General features: G+C 39.8%; 1 protein-coding gene across 1 annotated transcript in view; it reads left to right on the top strand.

The window, feature by feature from the left end:
• The window catches only part of ZMAT4 (zinc finger matrin-type 4), a 227,602-nt gene extending 212,856 nt beyond the window's left edge, over positions 1 to 14,746 (top strand). Inside the window, exons 6-7 of the mRNA XM_060085862.1 lie at positions 13,739 to 13,796; positions 14,522 to 14,746. Coding sequence (XP_059941845.1) covers positions 13,739 to 13,796; positions 14,522 to 14,746 — 283 coding nt within the window. The remainder of the gene's footprint in view (positions 1 to 13,738; positions 13,797 to 14,521) is intronic.
• The last annotated feature ends 1,426 nt before the right edge of the window (positions 14,747 to 16,172 follow it).

Raw genomic sequence — 16,172 nt, 5'->3', positions numbered from 1 at the left:
CCCTGTATTTATATTGCTCATCTTTTTAGAAAACCAATGACATTAGCTTTTAGGTATTTTTAAAGTAGCTGCTAGGACTGCTAATAAAATCTAATAAAATAGGAAAAAACAAAGAATATCTCAAAAATATGTAATTTTCCTGAATAGAATTGTTTTCATTTCTCTCATATTCATTAGCAGAATCATTGAACAGATTCGACTGTATCAGGGCCTCATAAATAATGAATGATTCATTTAACAAAGGTTTATGGAGTGCCCACTGTGTGCCAGACCCCGAGTGTGCCCTGGGGAAGAAAAGATGAATGGATTTAGGCCTTCCTCTTGGGGAGCTCCCTGCCAGGCTGGGGAAACAGTCATGTAAACACATAGATTGTTCTCTGTTACCATAATGTGGGCACCCCGAGCTTTGAGGACCAGGACGGGAGCATCCAGGGGAAGCTTTCCAGGGACATCAGTGCAGAGGCTGAGCTCATAAGGATGAAGTCAGGGTCTGATTTTGTTTTCCATTATCACCCAGCCCCCAGCACAACACTTGATACGTAGTAAGGGTTTCATAAACATTCCTGATGGAGTGAATGCGTGATTTTTAAAAGATGATAACGACAGCAGAAACTAACACAACACAGTAAAGCAATTATACTCCAATAAAGATGTCCAAAAAAAAAAGAAGAAAAGATGAGTAACGATTTTCCAAGCACGGATAGGAAGGTACATTCCAGGCAGGGAAATTTCTTGGCAAAGATACTGTAAAGACATAGATTCACAGGGGTTTCTGGCTTCAGGGGAGAAGTTTAAGCCCAGAGTTCCTACCGACTCTCAGCTTTTCCACAATATTGTGCGGTTCAGTGAGTCAAAGGTGCTTTCATCACTTGCTTTACTATGATCCACCCCCAAAGGGCTTTTATCAAGGAAGTTCTTCAGAAACAAGACTGTCTCTGATACTGAGCACCTAGAACACTTGTATTGATTATTGGAAGCCGCTGCCCCAATCCCATCCCCAACCCCCAAAACGGTCCCTTCAGCATCTCTCTGACTCTCCCGTTGTGAGCCATACCGTATGCATCCTAACGAGCATGCATCTGATGTACGCACAGACACCTTACAAGGAGCTGCAACAGTAAATGATCATCTTTTAGGGGCATGTATTGATTGCTTTTCATAAACAGAAAAAGGTAGACAGCAGTGATTTTAGGTGGCGAGAATCATGTCAATAACTGATGCAGATGGATAACATCTCCAGCTTCAGGAAAATACCTACCTCTCCATGTGTACCTATAAAACTTCACGTGACAGAATTTGTGCTAGGCATAGTCACACCTGATACCTTGTTTATTTCCCTTAACTACCTTGAGATACATATTACTGACCCATTATTTGATCTGAGAAACTAAGGCTCAGAGAGGCAAAGTGACTTTCGCAGCACCACCTTGCCAAAAAAAATGGCAGAACCAGGACTGGACCCAGCAGCGTCAGACTCTCGCTTTTAATTCATTCGTGTCACTCAGCCACCACAGACAGACTTTGGACACAGGACTGCAGGGACTGCCAGTAGAGTCCTATGATGAATTTTGAAAAAGGACATCGCTTCCCTGGTGTAATTTAATAAGTATATGTGACTTCAGAAGGGTACGTCTCCTGCTGTGCTGCCTTCTTTCCAATAAACAAGACAGTTTGCTTTTTTTTTTTAACCACAAAAGCACAAGGTTGAAGAAACCTTGAAGAAAATAATTGTCATAGCTGTGTCGCGCAGGCCATTTCATCTGTCCTTATACCAGATTTGAGTATCCTGGGTGTGTATATGAGTCTGTCTTTGTTTACGAGACAGACGGTTCCATAATTTTCTTGTAATATCCTTGTTAGGTTTGGTTTCAAGTGTGTGAGGGCCTCGATAAACAGATTCTATTTCTAATCCCTGAATGAGTTTGTGGTAGACTGCTGCTATTTCTTACCTTAAAAAAGAGGAAGAATTCATTAGTGAAGCCATCTAGGCCTAAAAATTTATGCTATGGGAGTATTTTTCTTAGAAATTTAGTTTCTTTAGTACAGCATTCTTCATATCTTCTATTCTTATATCAGCTTAAATAAGCTGCCTTTCAATTAATTTGTCCATTTCATTTTAAAATATATTGGTTTAAAATTGTTCATTTTATCCCCTAATTTTATTTTTAATGCTTGTGGAATATTTTTCTTTCCAGACACTGTTTATTGTGTCTCTTCCTTTTTTTTTTCTGATCACTTTTCTTGTTAGAAGTTTATCCATCTTTATTAGTTGTTTTTTGTTTGTTTGTTTGATGAACAAACGTTGGGAATTTGTTGATTTTCTTTATGTACAGTTATTTTATGACATTTAAAATATTATTTCCTTCTTTCTACTTCCTTTGGATTTAATTTGCATTTTCCCCTGGCTTCTTAATATAAAAGTATAGGTTCTATAATGAAAAAGAATCTGAAAAAGAATATATATAAATATAAATAAATGGTCCTATCTATCAATTAGGCCAAGTTTCTTAATCTTGTTCAAATCAGTGTATTCTTACTGATTTTCTTGTCTGCTTTTTATATCCATGAGAAGCAGACATAATTAAAAACCTCCAGCTGTACATATGATTTGCCTATGTGTCTTCTTAATTCTATCTTTTCTTTTTTGTTTTATATATTTAAAGGTATATTATTAGATGCTTACAAATTTAGGATTTTTTAATGTATTCTTATTGTATGGGCCCCCCTTTTTTTGTCACTTTTTGCCATCATGAAATATCCTTCTTTGTTACTACTAGTATTTTCCTTGAAGTATACCAACATCAACTACAGCAACCCTTCAAAGCTTTCAAAATTTTTTCCTTTAAATTGTATCCAGCTTTTATTTTGTTCTCAGGTGGAAGTTTAGTGTGGTGGAAGTCAGCCAAATGGTTCTTAACTGTTTTAATCTAAGTCAACATAAGTATTAAAGTGTCTGTAATTTTCAAGGTCTTATATTTATATTTTTGCAGTCATTTCTGGAGGAGTGTTGAGATGAGCAGAGATGATTCAGTTGTGTAGTGGAAAGGACACTGAATTTTATTTCTAGTGCAATTTTGCCACTGAGTGACCCTGGGCACTGACAAACCTTCTTTAAGTCTCACTTCCCTCAAAGATCAGTGTTTAATGATGACAAGAACACAACAAATATGCTTCCACTTCCCATGCTTTGCTCATGATCCTGGTATTCTTTTCTAAGAATCCTGAATTCAGACCTAAATTTTTTCCTGAAACATGTCCCAGTCAGCCTTGAGCATTTATTGAAGTTAGCAATGACCCTCCTCTGCCCCAATTATGTCCACCCAGAACCTCAAAATATGACCTTATTTGTAAATAGGGTCTTTGCAGATGTAAAAGTTAAGAATCTCAAGATGAAATCTTTCTGGATTTATGAGAATGATTTATGGTGTCTTTATGAGAGAAAGGAAAGGGAGATTTGAACACACAGAGAAGGTGGCCCTTTGAAGACAGATGCAGAGATTGGGGTTCTGTTTCCTCAAGCCAAGGAACACCAGGAGACAGCAGCGTCTGGAGGAGGCAAAAAGGAATCTCCTCCAGAGCTTTTGGAGGGAGTGTGCCCTGCTGACTCCTTGATTCCAGACTTTCATCGTCTAGAACCTTGAGAGAATAAATTTCTGTTATTTGAAGACACTCAGTTTTGGGTACTTTTTTAAGGGCAGCCCTAGGAAATTAATATAGTGTGAAACCTACATGCCTTGTTCCATCAGTAATCCTTCAGTCATATTTTCTGGGCAACTGCTTACAATGCCAATCCCGATAATGACAACGATGATGGTCATAATGATGCGGGTGGAGAAGATGGTGATGATGATGACGCCACCACTGATAACCAAAGTGGGACTTGTCTGAGACTGGGATACAGCCACAGACTAAAATGCTTTGGAAGTGTTACGTCTAATACACACAGCAGTCCTGTAATTGACCAGAGGCTCCACTTTATAGGTTAGAAAATTGAGTCTCAGAGAAGTTCAGTGACTTGCCCAAGGTCCCCAAAAAATTGGTCAGCAGAGTCAAGAACAGAAGTCAGGTTATTGGCAACCTTTACTCTAACTGTTATAATAGTACTTAAATATTATTATTATTATTATATTGCTCTTTACTAGTAGTAAAAAGCCTTTTTCTTTTTTTGGCAAATGTCATAAACAGCAAAATGACTCTCAAATTTGCTCTATGGTTAAATTGCAAGAGAAATATTCAATAGCTAATGAGAGTAAAGGTTTCGAAAAGCAAATGATTATACTGGCATATAAAGCAATTGCCTATTGGTAGATTTTTCAGCATTTCCGGGGGATCTAGTCTGTCAATTAGTACAAATGTTTAAAATGAAATTTAAAGGCAGATGAGTACATACCATAGACTAATGAACAATGCCCCCATAATGTACTTAAATTTGAGTTTAGGGAACACTTCAAGCCTCAGGACATTGTATTACCTAGAATTAAAGATTATAAAATTTGTCATTACTTACTTTGATATTTCATTTGGTTGAAAATGAGGTACAAGTGTTTATAAGAATAAATCAGACTGACCAAAAGTTAGTACTAATTTCTATATGTGCTGCTTCCTTTGAGAAGAATCCTGAAGTGGTGATATCCATTGCTTTTTCTGCAATTTTTCCCAATTAGTATGAATCCTCCAGACAATAATCCTTCATATTATTCATTTCCCCATTATATTCATTTATTTGTGAAGTGATTGAGTGGATGTTCAGTCTAATTTTCAGAGCTAGAATATATTTGCTTTAAATACCTTGGAATTCAGTTCCTGCCTTCAGGATAATAGTTAGTTGTGTGTGTGTGGGAGGAGGGTGGAATAATAAATAATAATAATAAAAATAAATAGTTTTGCAAGAGATGTTCAGCATGAAGAAGCTTCTGTACTTCTAATAAATAAAAATAGCTTAATATACCAAGGAGATGTTCTCTTTGGAAACAAGCAAACAAAAACCAAATCAAGGCATGGACTTCTTCGAAGGCTAAAAGTATAGAATTTTTTTTTTGTAGAATTTTCAATGTGATTTACTGGCATTAACCAAGAATTTCAATAACCTAAGGGGTTGGGACTTTGGTTCTGAGTTCTGAGATAGGCAGGACATAAGACAGTGTTGAAAACAGAGCTGTCCTTTCCCAAAGAGGGTCAAGTTATTTCTCTTCAGCTGATAATTATTCATAAGCTGCTTGAAAAGGCTTGGAATAAAGGGCAAAATCTAGAATCCAAGGCAAAAGAGCTCCTGCAGGAAGTGGAGCTTGTGGAATATCACCAAGTCTTTCTAGCCAAAGGGCTAGATTTACATCCTAGGCACTGTAAATAGGGTGCCTCATGCAGCACAAGGATGGGGATGGGGCAGAGCCTGTGGGTCAAAGGGCATTCTCTATTTAGCCCTGTTTTTTTAAATTTATTTATTACACTATAGTTGATATACAATAGGGAGTTAGCTTTAGGTGTACAGCTTCAGATTCTATTCCATTTTAGGTCATTACAAGATATTGAATACAGTTCCCTGTGCTACACAGTAAATACTTGTTGTTAGTAGTGTGTATCTATTAATCCCATAATCCTAATTTATCCCTCACCCTCCCCTTTCCCCTTTGGTAAGCATAAATTTATTTTCTATGTCTGTGAATCTGTTTCTGTTGTGTAAATAAGTTCATTTGTATCATTTTTTTAGATTCCACATATAAGTGATATCATATGATATTTGTCTTTCTTGATCTAACTTACTTCACTTAGTCTGATAATCTCTGAGTCCATCCATGTTACTGCAGATGGCTAAATTTCATTCTTTTTTATGGCTGAGTAATATTCCATTTTATATATATATATATATATATATATACCACATCTTTTTTATCCATTCCTCTGTTGATGGACACTTAGGTTGCTTCCATGTCTTGCTTATGTAAATAATACTTCTGTGAACACTGGGGAGCATGTCTCTTTTTGAATTAGAGTTTTCATCTTTTCTGGACATATGCCCAGCAGTGGGATTGCTGGGTCATATGGTAACTCTAGTTTTCGTTTTTTAAGGAAACTCCAGATTGTTTTTCACAGTTAGCCCTGTTCTTTACAGAACATTCGAGTTCACTACTGTCACGAGCCCTCCCTTCTCTGAGGAAGGCCTCAGAGCCCAACTTCTCTAACAGAAGAGACAATAGCTTATAGATAGAGGGATTCCAGAGAAGCCAGAAAAAACTAGATCTGTCTCTCTCTACGGCACTAATGCACAGGCAATTCTAACAGCTGTACTTTTTCCTAAGTCTCACTTGCATGCTTTTGCTCTACATGCCATATCTAGGGATACATTATAGTTACAGTCTGTGAATAGATTAGGCCTTTTGTGGGCTTGACAAGTACTAAATGGGGAACATTTTCAATCTTCCATATTATTTATAGAATGACTGATGACCCCTAGTGCTCTTTAGCTCACTCCCCCCCCGCCCGCCTTCTGGACAGACTTGTAATCATTATTTTGTCTAGCTTGAAATTTTCGTGAGTCATGGCTATCTCCAGAGTGGTTCTGAGCCGATGCTTTCAAGTCTCCGCTTTAATTGTGGGTCTCATTGCCCACCTCTCATGTTCTTTGTCAGGCTGCTTCAGAGAGTCACCTAGTACCAGTCTCCAAGGGTGCGAGGCCGTTACCTGATTTGGTTCTGAAAAGTGCATCTGTGTCAAGAGAGAAAAGAACCACCAGAAGGATGTGATGGAGCCCAACAGGGCTGGCCTGGGAGGTGGACAGCAAGTCCCAGAGTCACTGCTTCTCAAATCATGTCCCCTCACTGAGTTTCAAAGCCCTCATTGAATATAGGGTAGTCAAGGTCTCTATCAACCCAACATTCTCTAATTTTATGCTTCAAGACTGAGTTTTTAAAACTTTTTAGTATTTTCCAGTGGCAGAAGAGGGTCTGTAAAGTCATCCTGCTTTCGTGTTTACCTCTCTCCTGCTGGGTGGCCCAGAAATTGACCAGCCCCCTCACGCTCAGGTCCTGCTAGAGGAAAAGTGTCCTCTGGGCCTGTTTATCCTGTTCTTGAACAAAAGGCGGAGGGGCTTTTCCAAGGCTATGACTTGGGGCAAAAGAAGTGAAGTTAGTCATATCAGGAGAAAGTAGAGAAAGAAGCTTATTTTCACTTCATTCCATGCTATGAATACCAAGCACACATTCTGGTGGTTTCTCAGGCAAACGGGATGAGTGAGAGGGGGTGAGGAAGGCTCGAAAGGGAACCTGGACCCATCACCTGAGTAGTCCAGGCTTCTGTCCTTCCACTCATTCTGGGTCTTTTGTAAGTTACTGTAACCCCTTCTCACACATCTCCCCAGAGTTCATTAGACACTAGAGTATGTCCAATTGTAAGCTATCTTTAGCTGCTCTTGACTTTTACTCCAACCAGACTTTGGTAAAATGTTGAACTTGGCCAGCGTTTGTCTCATCTCTTAAAAGTTGTCATGGAACATGGAATGCCAGGGAATTGAATTAAAATAAATGACGGACCTTGCTTCATTTAGGTCAATGTTGACAGGGGAGTAGGCAGAGGAGATAAGATGGGGATGGACACGTGCCTTGGTTGTGTTGCTGAGTCCAGCTCTCCATCTCCGCCCTTTGGCTGGAGAAGAGGATTAAGTCCATTCTGGCTGGGATTTTCATAGTGTAAATGGGGTAGTGGTTTGAGTGATTGGACAAATCAGCCCCTCACCCCATTGAATTCACTCCCATGACCCAAATCTGTTGAGTGCCTGCTATGTTTGAGGCATTGAAACAGGCCTTGGGGACAACAGAAGGAGCTCCTTTTACCTCTCAACAAGTATATAATCTAGTTGAGAGGAAGCAACAGGTAGTCAAGTAAATACAGTTAAAATCAACATAGGATATATTGGCACAAAATGCTGCTGGAATTCAGAAGTAGTTGCATCTGGTTGGGGGCCAGCAGGAAAGGTGGTCATGGGGTGAGTACAGGCTTGGGAAGGAGACCATCTGGGTTCAATCCTGGCTCTACATCTACTGATTGGGTGACCTTGAGCTTGTTACTTAAAGACCTGTCTGGAGCTTAGTTTCCACACCTGTAAAATATGACAGATTTTAAAAAGTTTTAGCAGAACTGTGGTGAGGACTGAGGTTTTTTTTTTTAAGTCGTTATGCAATCTGTTACAATATTGCTCCTGCTTTCTTATGTTTTGGATTTTGGGCCTGGAGGCATGTGGGATCTTAGCTCCCTGACGAGGAAGGTGTTGGAAGGCGAAGTCTTAACCACTGGACTGCCAGGGAAGTTCCTAGGATTGAATTTTAAGAACAACAAAAAACAACAATAACAAAAAATACAAAACTTCTTAGACAGTACTTGGCATGCATGGCATGAACTTTTTTCTCATGTGTTAATTATCATTCTGTAATAATGAAATTACATTTGAAATGGACTTTGGGGAGCAGGCAGATGAATACTGAGGGATCTGTCAGTACTTCTTTATCCCAAGTACTTCTGTAAGATTGGTCCAGAATTCTTCATAGCAAACTCTAGTTGCTTGCCCAAAGTTGGGGTTTGGGACTCACAGAAAGTTCAGACCCGTACAGGGTTTAGAACCCAAACTGACCTAAATCAGACAGATATAAAGAATTATCTAGGACAGTCCTCCAAAGACTATTCTCATTCTGAGTTTCTTGTGGTCTAATGCCTTCCACCTGCTCCAAGTCTTCATTTTATACAACAGTTTCAACCTTGGTATTCAATCTTGCAACATCAGAAAGAGCATTTTTTTTTTTAGAATTTATTTTATTGGAGTATAGTTGGTTCACAATGTTGTGTTAATTTCTGCTGTACAGCAAAGTGATTCAGTTATACATATATGTATACTTTCTTTTTCATATCTTTTCCGTGATGGTTTATTATAGGATATTGAATATAGTTCTGTGTGCTACACGGTAGGACCTTGTTGTTTATCCATTCTATATATAATAGTTTGTTACCAGTTACATTTTGTCAGCCGTCTATAATTAACACATTATTCTCCAAAGACCATGGATAATAATCCTTGAAAGTAAATAAAATAAATTGAACTATGCTCCTGGCTGCATTTCCCAAAATCGTTTTCCCAATATTCTTTGAGACTCCCTGGAGAGATTTTCTTTACCATTCTGATAATATGGAGCTCATTTTTCTTCTCCATTTGCATTTTTAATTCACCATTAAAAAATAATATGTATCATTTTTACCTAGGCATCTGTCTGCTGCAGCACATACTAGATCCTTAGCTAATCTCAACATTAACTTATTAAATTCGATTTTGATTCACAGCATTTGATAAATCCTCTATATTTCAGAATTAGAAGGGTTTTCTCAAAAACAAATGATCTCCCTGTATGAGGGAGACACCTCTTTAAGTGTTAACCACTGTTATTTAAGTTATAACTTAATGATAAATATTTTGAAGATTTTTTTCTTCTTTGAGTTAATATTATCTAGACCATTCAATATTGTGTTAAGTATAGCCAGATGCAGCCAAAATCTGGACCTCAGTCCGAATATGCAGTTTTGAGCATCATTAGAGTATATACGTGTCACTTTGAATAGTCCCGAACAGAAAATAGGAAATGTGTATATTTTTCTATAGCTTTTAGAGTCACAAAGGAATCTCAGTCCATTTCATGCTGAATAGTCAAATATACATCAAAATCTATATAGCTAGTTTTCAGAAATGTTGGTGATATTTCAAGCTCAGGACACAATTACTTCAAAGTTCTCCCCACAGCTTCTGGTCCTGTTATACTTTCCAGAGATATATCTGTCTTTTCTCTTCCTTATTTAAGTGCTGTTTCTTCTAAAGACACCCAACAGGCTAACATGTGCTCTTTACTCTTTTTGATTTCCAAAACCGTCACCACTGAATTTATTCCTGTTCTAACAAAAAAGATCTTGTAATTGCCTCACATAGAGGAGTTTCAGACCTCTGATTTTCTTTCCTTGATAATAGATAAAGTTCAAACAATAGATTCTGTTTTCTGACATCTTTCCAGTGCTAAAGATAAACTTACTAATAGCTTAAGATTTTCACGGTCAGGCATCTTACCTAAATTAGAACCTAGTTGCCCTGGAGTATCTATATTGGAAAGGACCCTTTTAGACCAACTACACAGGTTTCTATCTCTTACTCTTAGAACCAGATGTTATGATTGTGTTATTCCGTATTTTATAAGAGTCCTGCAGGTAAAAAGTGTGCTTTCTGTGGAAAAGAGAGACCTGATCAGAATGTATTCTGAGAGATTCATTACTGCCAGGAAATTTAGTGGATTAGAAGGAGGCTATTTAAAAGTGACAGGAAAGGGGTCAGGCTCCCTCACTCCAGTATTTTAGGAAAACAAGTACAAGTGAAAACAAGTACAAGTAAAAGATTTACCAGCACATTTCATTGTGTATGTACATTGGAGTGGCATCTTTCATTTCAAATTTAACTCTCAAGAAATCCAGTAACAAGCCACTAATTCGTCTTCTGGAACATGCAAATGATAGTTCTACAGTGAATCTAGAAAGTTCATTCTGCAGATGGAATTTAGTCCACTGATGATCTGTTTTCGGTGACACAACATGTCATGATGAAAGAATTCCAGGATATCCATTGATTGGGTCAGTAGTTGAGTCAGTTATTACAGAGCAATCCACTGCATGCTAGGGTCCAAGGCACTTACCAGAGAATGACAAATTAACAAGTTGCCTTCCCTATCCTTAAAGCACTGGTGTAATTTTTAAAGTGCCTCAACAATAAAGCTTTGTGATCCCAGAGAGTAACCCCTCCTTCTTGGGTCTCTCTGGAGGGAGAGAGGGCTGGTGGCCCATCTCAGCGATGGAGGCTGGTGAGCTCTCTGAGCAGCTGTCAGCGCAGTGGAGCTGGGTGAGCAGATGCAGCATCCCCAGCTGTGCCTCCAAGCAGCTGCCACCAGGAATGTAGGTCCTAGGTACAGCTTTCAGGATCCAGAGCAGCCTGGAACCTGAGTTGGGAAGGGAGGAGAGAAGATGATCTGAGGATGCAGGAGGGATGTCAAGTATGAACAAGATGAAGCATCAAGAAAGCACTTGCTGTTTTGTTGTCTTGGCCATCCCAGAAGCTCTGCCTTCTAAGGCTTTCCCAAAAAAGCCTTTGCTTTCTTCAGTCAAAACTTCATATTTTCTGGGTTTTCTTTGAAGAGCCCTCATGACTTATATAGGATGATTTAAATCTTGTAACACCTGATTGGATATTTCATTGCTATTCCTGGGAAGAAACCGGGAATGAAAATTACATTAAGAAAAAGTGACATTCGTGATCAAAGAAGGATGATGAGAGGCATTCATCTGTCCAACTTGGGTTGAAAATCAAGTCGAATTATTTGTTTTCTCTTCATGCTTACAACATGTTCTCTAGTGTGTGGTTCTAGGAATTGGTAGCAAATGATTAGCTTCTATAAGATAGCACGCAGATAAAAGCGTCAGCCTGAGTCAGATATTCATAACAAGAACCGCTTTATGTGCCAAAGCAGATCTTTTTACTATCCATGCAGCTAACTTTTCTTTTAACCTTGAAGGGGAATTGTTCTTGGATCTTTTGATTAAAATATCTCATCCTGTGCTCACAGCGGATGCGCAGCAATTAATAGTCTTTCTTTTCTCAACCGTCTAATTAGGGTTGAGGCCAACAGAGCATACAATGACTAAAGCCAAGGAATATCGTAAATATCATTCCAAGATGTTCTCTGCTAATTGTGAGTAATTTCTTCATTCCCCTGAGAGAATGTGACAGCCTGGACCATTGGACCTGCCTTAGGATGTGATATCAGAGAATGGCTTTCTTCTCTCAAAGTGATACCCTTCCCCCCATACACACCTGCTAGCTAACTGGGGAAGAAGAAGAACAATTGCTTCTGTCTACTTTCCCATAGAAGTCCCAGGGTTAGTTGTACGATGGGGCGTGTAAATGACAAATCTGAGAATCTTATCCGTGAGAAGTTAGACGGGAGGGCCTGAGGTAGACATTTAAAGGGTGTCGTTGAGTGGGGCAGAGAGAGCAGAAGGGGTGCTGGGACAGGCAAGGTCCAGCTTGGCCTCTTTGGGCCCAGGGCCAGGCGAGCATGAAGAAATAACATCTGCTTCCATGTACCCTGGATTTATCAAAAGGCAAGTGAGAAAAACTGAAGGAGACGATAACTATTTCTTCTACACACTATTTCCAGACCTCCTCCCCGTCATGGCTGTGTCCATGGTTATTTCTTTGGCCCCTCTAGCTTACTGCCCATAAAGCAAAGATTTCAAATATTCTGGAACAACTGTAGATGTACTGAGCTCATGACTCACCCACCCCATTTTTATCCTTTTGGAGGACAGGCGGGGAATAAGTAGCTTCATTACCATTTTCAGTCAGAGAAGTGTTGGTGGATAGCAGATGTGTGGCCTCCGAGAGTCTGGGGAGCCTGGCATGAGAAAATGGGGAAGGCCTCTCCTCCTGCCACCACGGGGTGAAAGGTCAGAGGCTGTCCCTGCAGGGGACTGACCATGGGAAGCAAAGGTAGGGGCTGGAAGGGGCTGAGATGCCCCACTTCTGTTTCCCAGCCTCCCCACAACTCCTCCAGTTTCTGACTGGTTTTCAGAGTTAAGGATTGGCCATCTTTAGGGACAGAGCCCCTTTAGCCTAATAAACCATGTGCTTCTCATCTGTCGTCATCTGTACTGGTCCAGTCCGAAGGTCAGAGGTGGGGAGATGGATTATCAAGTCATGGAAGATCATGCAGGTGGAAACGTTTAAGACATAATTCTAAGTCAGATTTCAAAATCCAGTTTCGAACATTTCTTTTTCTTACATATTTTTCAGTTTAAAATTATTTCTCCTACTAATAGTACTCAAAGAAGATGAATTGCATCTGTTACTTTTGGATTTAGAGAGCGGATGTAGTTATGATTTCCTGGCATGTTCCTCCATTGGTAGAGCCAAAGACTTGAGAATAATTCCATTCGATTCCATATATTTATGTGTAGCTAAATGTCACATATTGTACGGCTAGAAGACCAGCCAACAGTGTGATCCCTGCCTTCAAGAAGCCTAAATTTTACATGAGGAGACGAAATTAACAGGTGAACATAATAAAAGAACATCTAAATGCTAATATCTGAGAGTGATCTTACATAACATCATGCAAGGAATCAAGAGAAGGGAGAATAAATGAATAAATGAGAGAAATATGCTTGGGTGAGATGAACCTGGGCTGGGGAACAAGGATAGATTCAGTTTGGGGTGGGATGAGTTTAAGGGTCTAGGAGCATTCAGGTGGAGATTCCAGTGGATATTTAGGTTTATGAGACTGGAATGCAGATCACAGATGACAGTTGAGATACAGATTCGGGGGTCATCAGCTCGTAGGAGATTGTTGAAGTGGATGAGATGGAAAAAGATGAGATTATTCAAAGAGAGTATATGGAGAAGAACAGGGACACACACACATTCGTGCACACACACACAGGGTGACAAAGGAAGTGACGTCATCACTTCTTCCCCTAATAATGCATTTTATATTTCTTTTCAAGTAGGAGGAGAACAGGACAGATTAATGCTTCAGAAGCCAAGGAAGAAAAGCATTTCGAGAAGGAGGGTGCAAAACAGAGTCACCTCATACCAGAGAGAGTCAAGTAGGAAGGAGACGAAAAATCCAGAGGGTTTGTCAATGAGGCAACCTTGGTTGATTTTTGCCAGGGACATCTTGCTGAAATCTGGAGACCGTGTTGCCCACGTTGTCTGGGGTGTGGACGAAGTGAGGGTGTCCCTCACCAGTGTTCTCACTGGATGAGCAATACTGACCAGCAACCCCACAGATCATAAGCAGTGAGGAGGGCAGAGGGTGACGTGCAGAGGAAAGGGCCTTGAGTGTGTACGCCACAGTAAATAGCAGAGCCCTCATTTAAAATAATTGTGTGTGGAATTTCATGAAAACAGAACTCTGTTTATTGGAACTGGACAGGTAGGGTCAAAAGTGCCACCCACTGGACTTCTTCCCTGGCCCCAGCTGTCCTCTAGAACGCCAAGGGAGCATTCAATAATTGCTGCTGAATGGACCACAGGAGGAAAGAATCAAAGGTGCCTGCCTTTATCCAGCCTGGAAGATGGAAGGGATGCGGATGCAGGCTGGCAGGGACTTCAGTCATCTAAGCTTTAGACACATTGCTTTTGAAGTGATGGTACCTTATCAGAGTGGGGATGTCCTGTAGGTAGCTGGAAACAGGCAAGGAGTGCAGATACAAGCCAGGGCTTAAAACGGAGATGATGGAGTCAGCTAGATAGGATTAAGTTAAAGTCTGGAGAGTAGAGGTGTCATTTGGCATACAGACGGGTAGAGAGAAAACGCATCACCTTGGACAGCTCCCCCTCTACCGCCTGACCCCTTACACACAGGGATTCGCAACAGAGATTTGACTTTGGGCAGCATGGCCGCTGGTTAGACACTGTCTAAGGCTGTCGCCTTTGCATCTGATGCTGGAGCTTGGAGGATGCAGTGCAGGCTGTTGGAAAGAGAAATGGATTGAAAGTGGGGAAGAGCCAGGACAAGCGCGAATTCGTGAGCACCAGCTGGAACCTGTGAGGATGGACGGAACCCCTTGTTACTGCTCACTGGTTATCACCACCCACCTCGGTGAAGGGTGCATTCTACAGGAGAATCAGGTGTGGACCTGTGTGAACCGCAGAAGCGCCGACCTTCAAGTGTAAAAAGACAAAACTGGAACGAGACAGGGAAGGGAATTCTAGAAAAGGTTCAGCCTAGCCATGTTACCACGCTACAAAATGACCACAGCACACTAATAGAGCAGCTGGATAACGACAGAAGGAAAAAGAGTTAAATACCAGGTGAAAGTCCAAGGCATTAAGTGCTGAGTCATTTGGTCCTTCTTTGAAAAAAATTAAAGAGGAACTTTAGAGGCCTCCAATTTTCTCAGGAAAATGAACTTGTTTTATTAATGAATGGCATTCTGAATCTCTTTGCTTTAGGTACATATAAAAATTATAAATGAAAGACCATCTTTTTAAATTTTTTTAACATCTTTATTGGAGTATAATTGCCTTACAATGGTGTGTTAGTTTCTGCTTTATAACAAAGTGAATCAGCTATACATATACATATATCCCCATATCTCTTCCCTCTTGCGTGTCCCTCCCTCCCACCCTCCCTATCCCACCCCTCTAGGTGGTTGGAGAAGACCACCTTTTTTTAAAGGAACCATATGGCTTTAATGAAAATATTCTAGAATCACATGTGTAAGATAATTAATATCCACCTAGAAGTGAACTGAACCCAGAATACTAAAGAACTGAAATACAACCTGGAGAATACATGGTTTCCTCTGAAATTAATTTAAATTACTGAAATTTATTTGAGGGGAAAGATACAATGATTTGTTTTCTCACTGGTAAGTAGAAAAAGAGAAAAAACATTTTATGCTGGCGCTATAGCTTGGGGATTTATTACAGAGCTTTCCTGGAAAATAGAACATCTGTGGTTGCAAGTATTATTATTTATATAATTTGTTCAGGACGAGTTATGATAGAAGGTCCAATTTCCCTCAGTGAAATTGTCTATTTTATTTTGAATGTGTATATTTAAAGTTTGACAGGGTTATAGAAGATCATTCCAAAGAAAATAGGTTAGCCACGTTGTGAATGGGTGGAGTTGGAAACTTGCTAGGTGTCAGAAGTGATGGCAATGGCAGGGTCACTTCCTGAAGCTGATGTGAGGACAAGAGTTAGGGGACAGACCTCAGGGGACAAAAAGTTTTTCAACAGACCTCTGTTGAAAAACTTACAACAGACAACACCTGCTCTGTAATTCCTGCCAAGGAGATTGTCAAAACAGTTTGGTCACAAAGGGGCTTATAGAGACCATTCCTGGGTGCTCTCTTCTTTTCTATCAGCACACTTGCCAGAAGAGATCTAATCCAACTACACACACACATTATTTATTTATCTATATGAGTATTTATATATAAATACCCACACACATATATCTATGGAGATATGGATTTGATTATATGTATATACACACACACATACTATCATATATACATTTGATGGTGTATGTATGTATATACATATATGTGTGTGTATATGTATATAAACACTTTCCCCTGGAACTCCAGAC

The sequence above is a fragment of the Mesoplodon densirostris genome, chromosome 20, assembly GCF_025265405.1.
Source record: "Mesoplodon densirostris isolate mMesDen1 chromosome 20, mMesDen1 primary haplotype, whole genome shotgun sequence".
NCBI lineage: Eukaryota > Metazoa > Chordata > Mammalia > Artiodactyla > Ziphiidae > Mesoplodon > Mesoplodon densirostris.
This window is presented reverse-complemented; position numbering and strand designations above follow the sequence as displayed.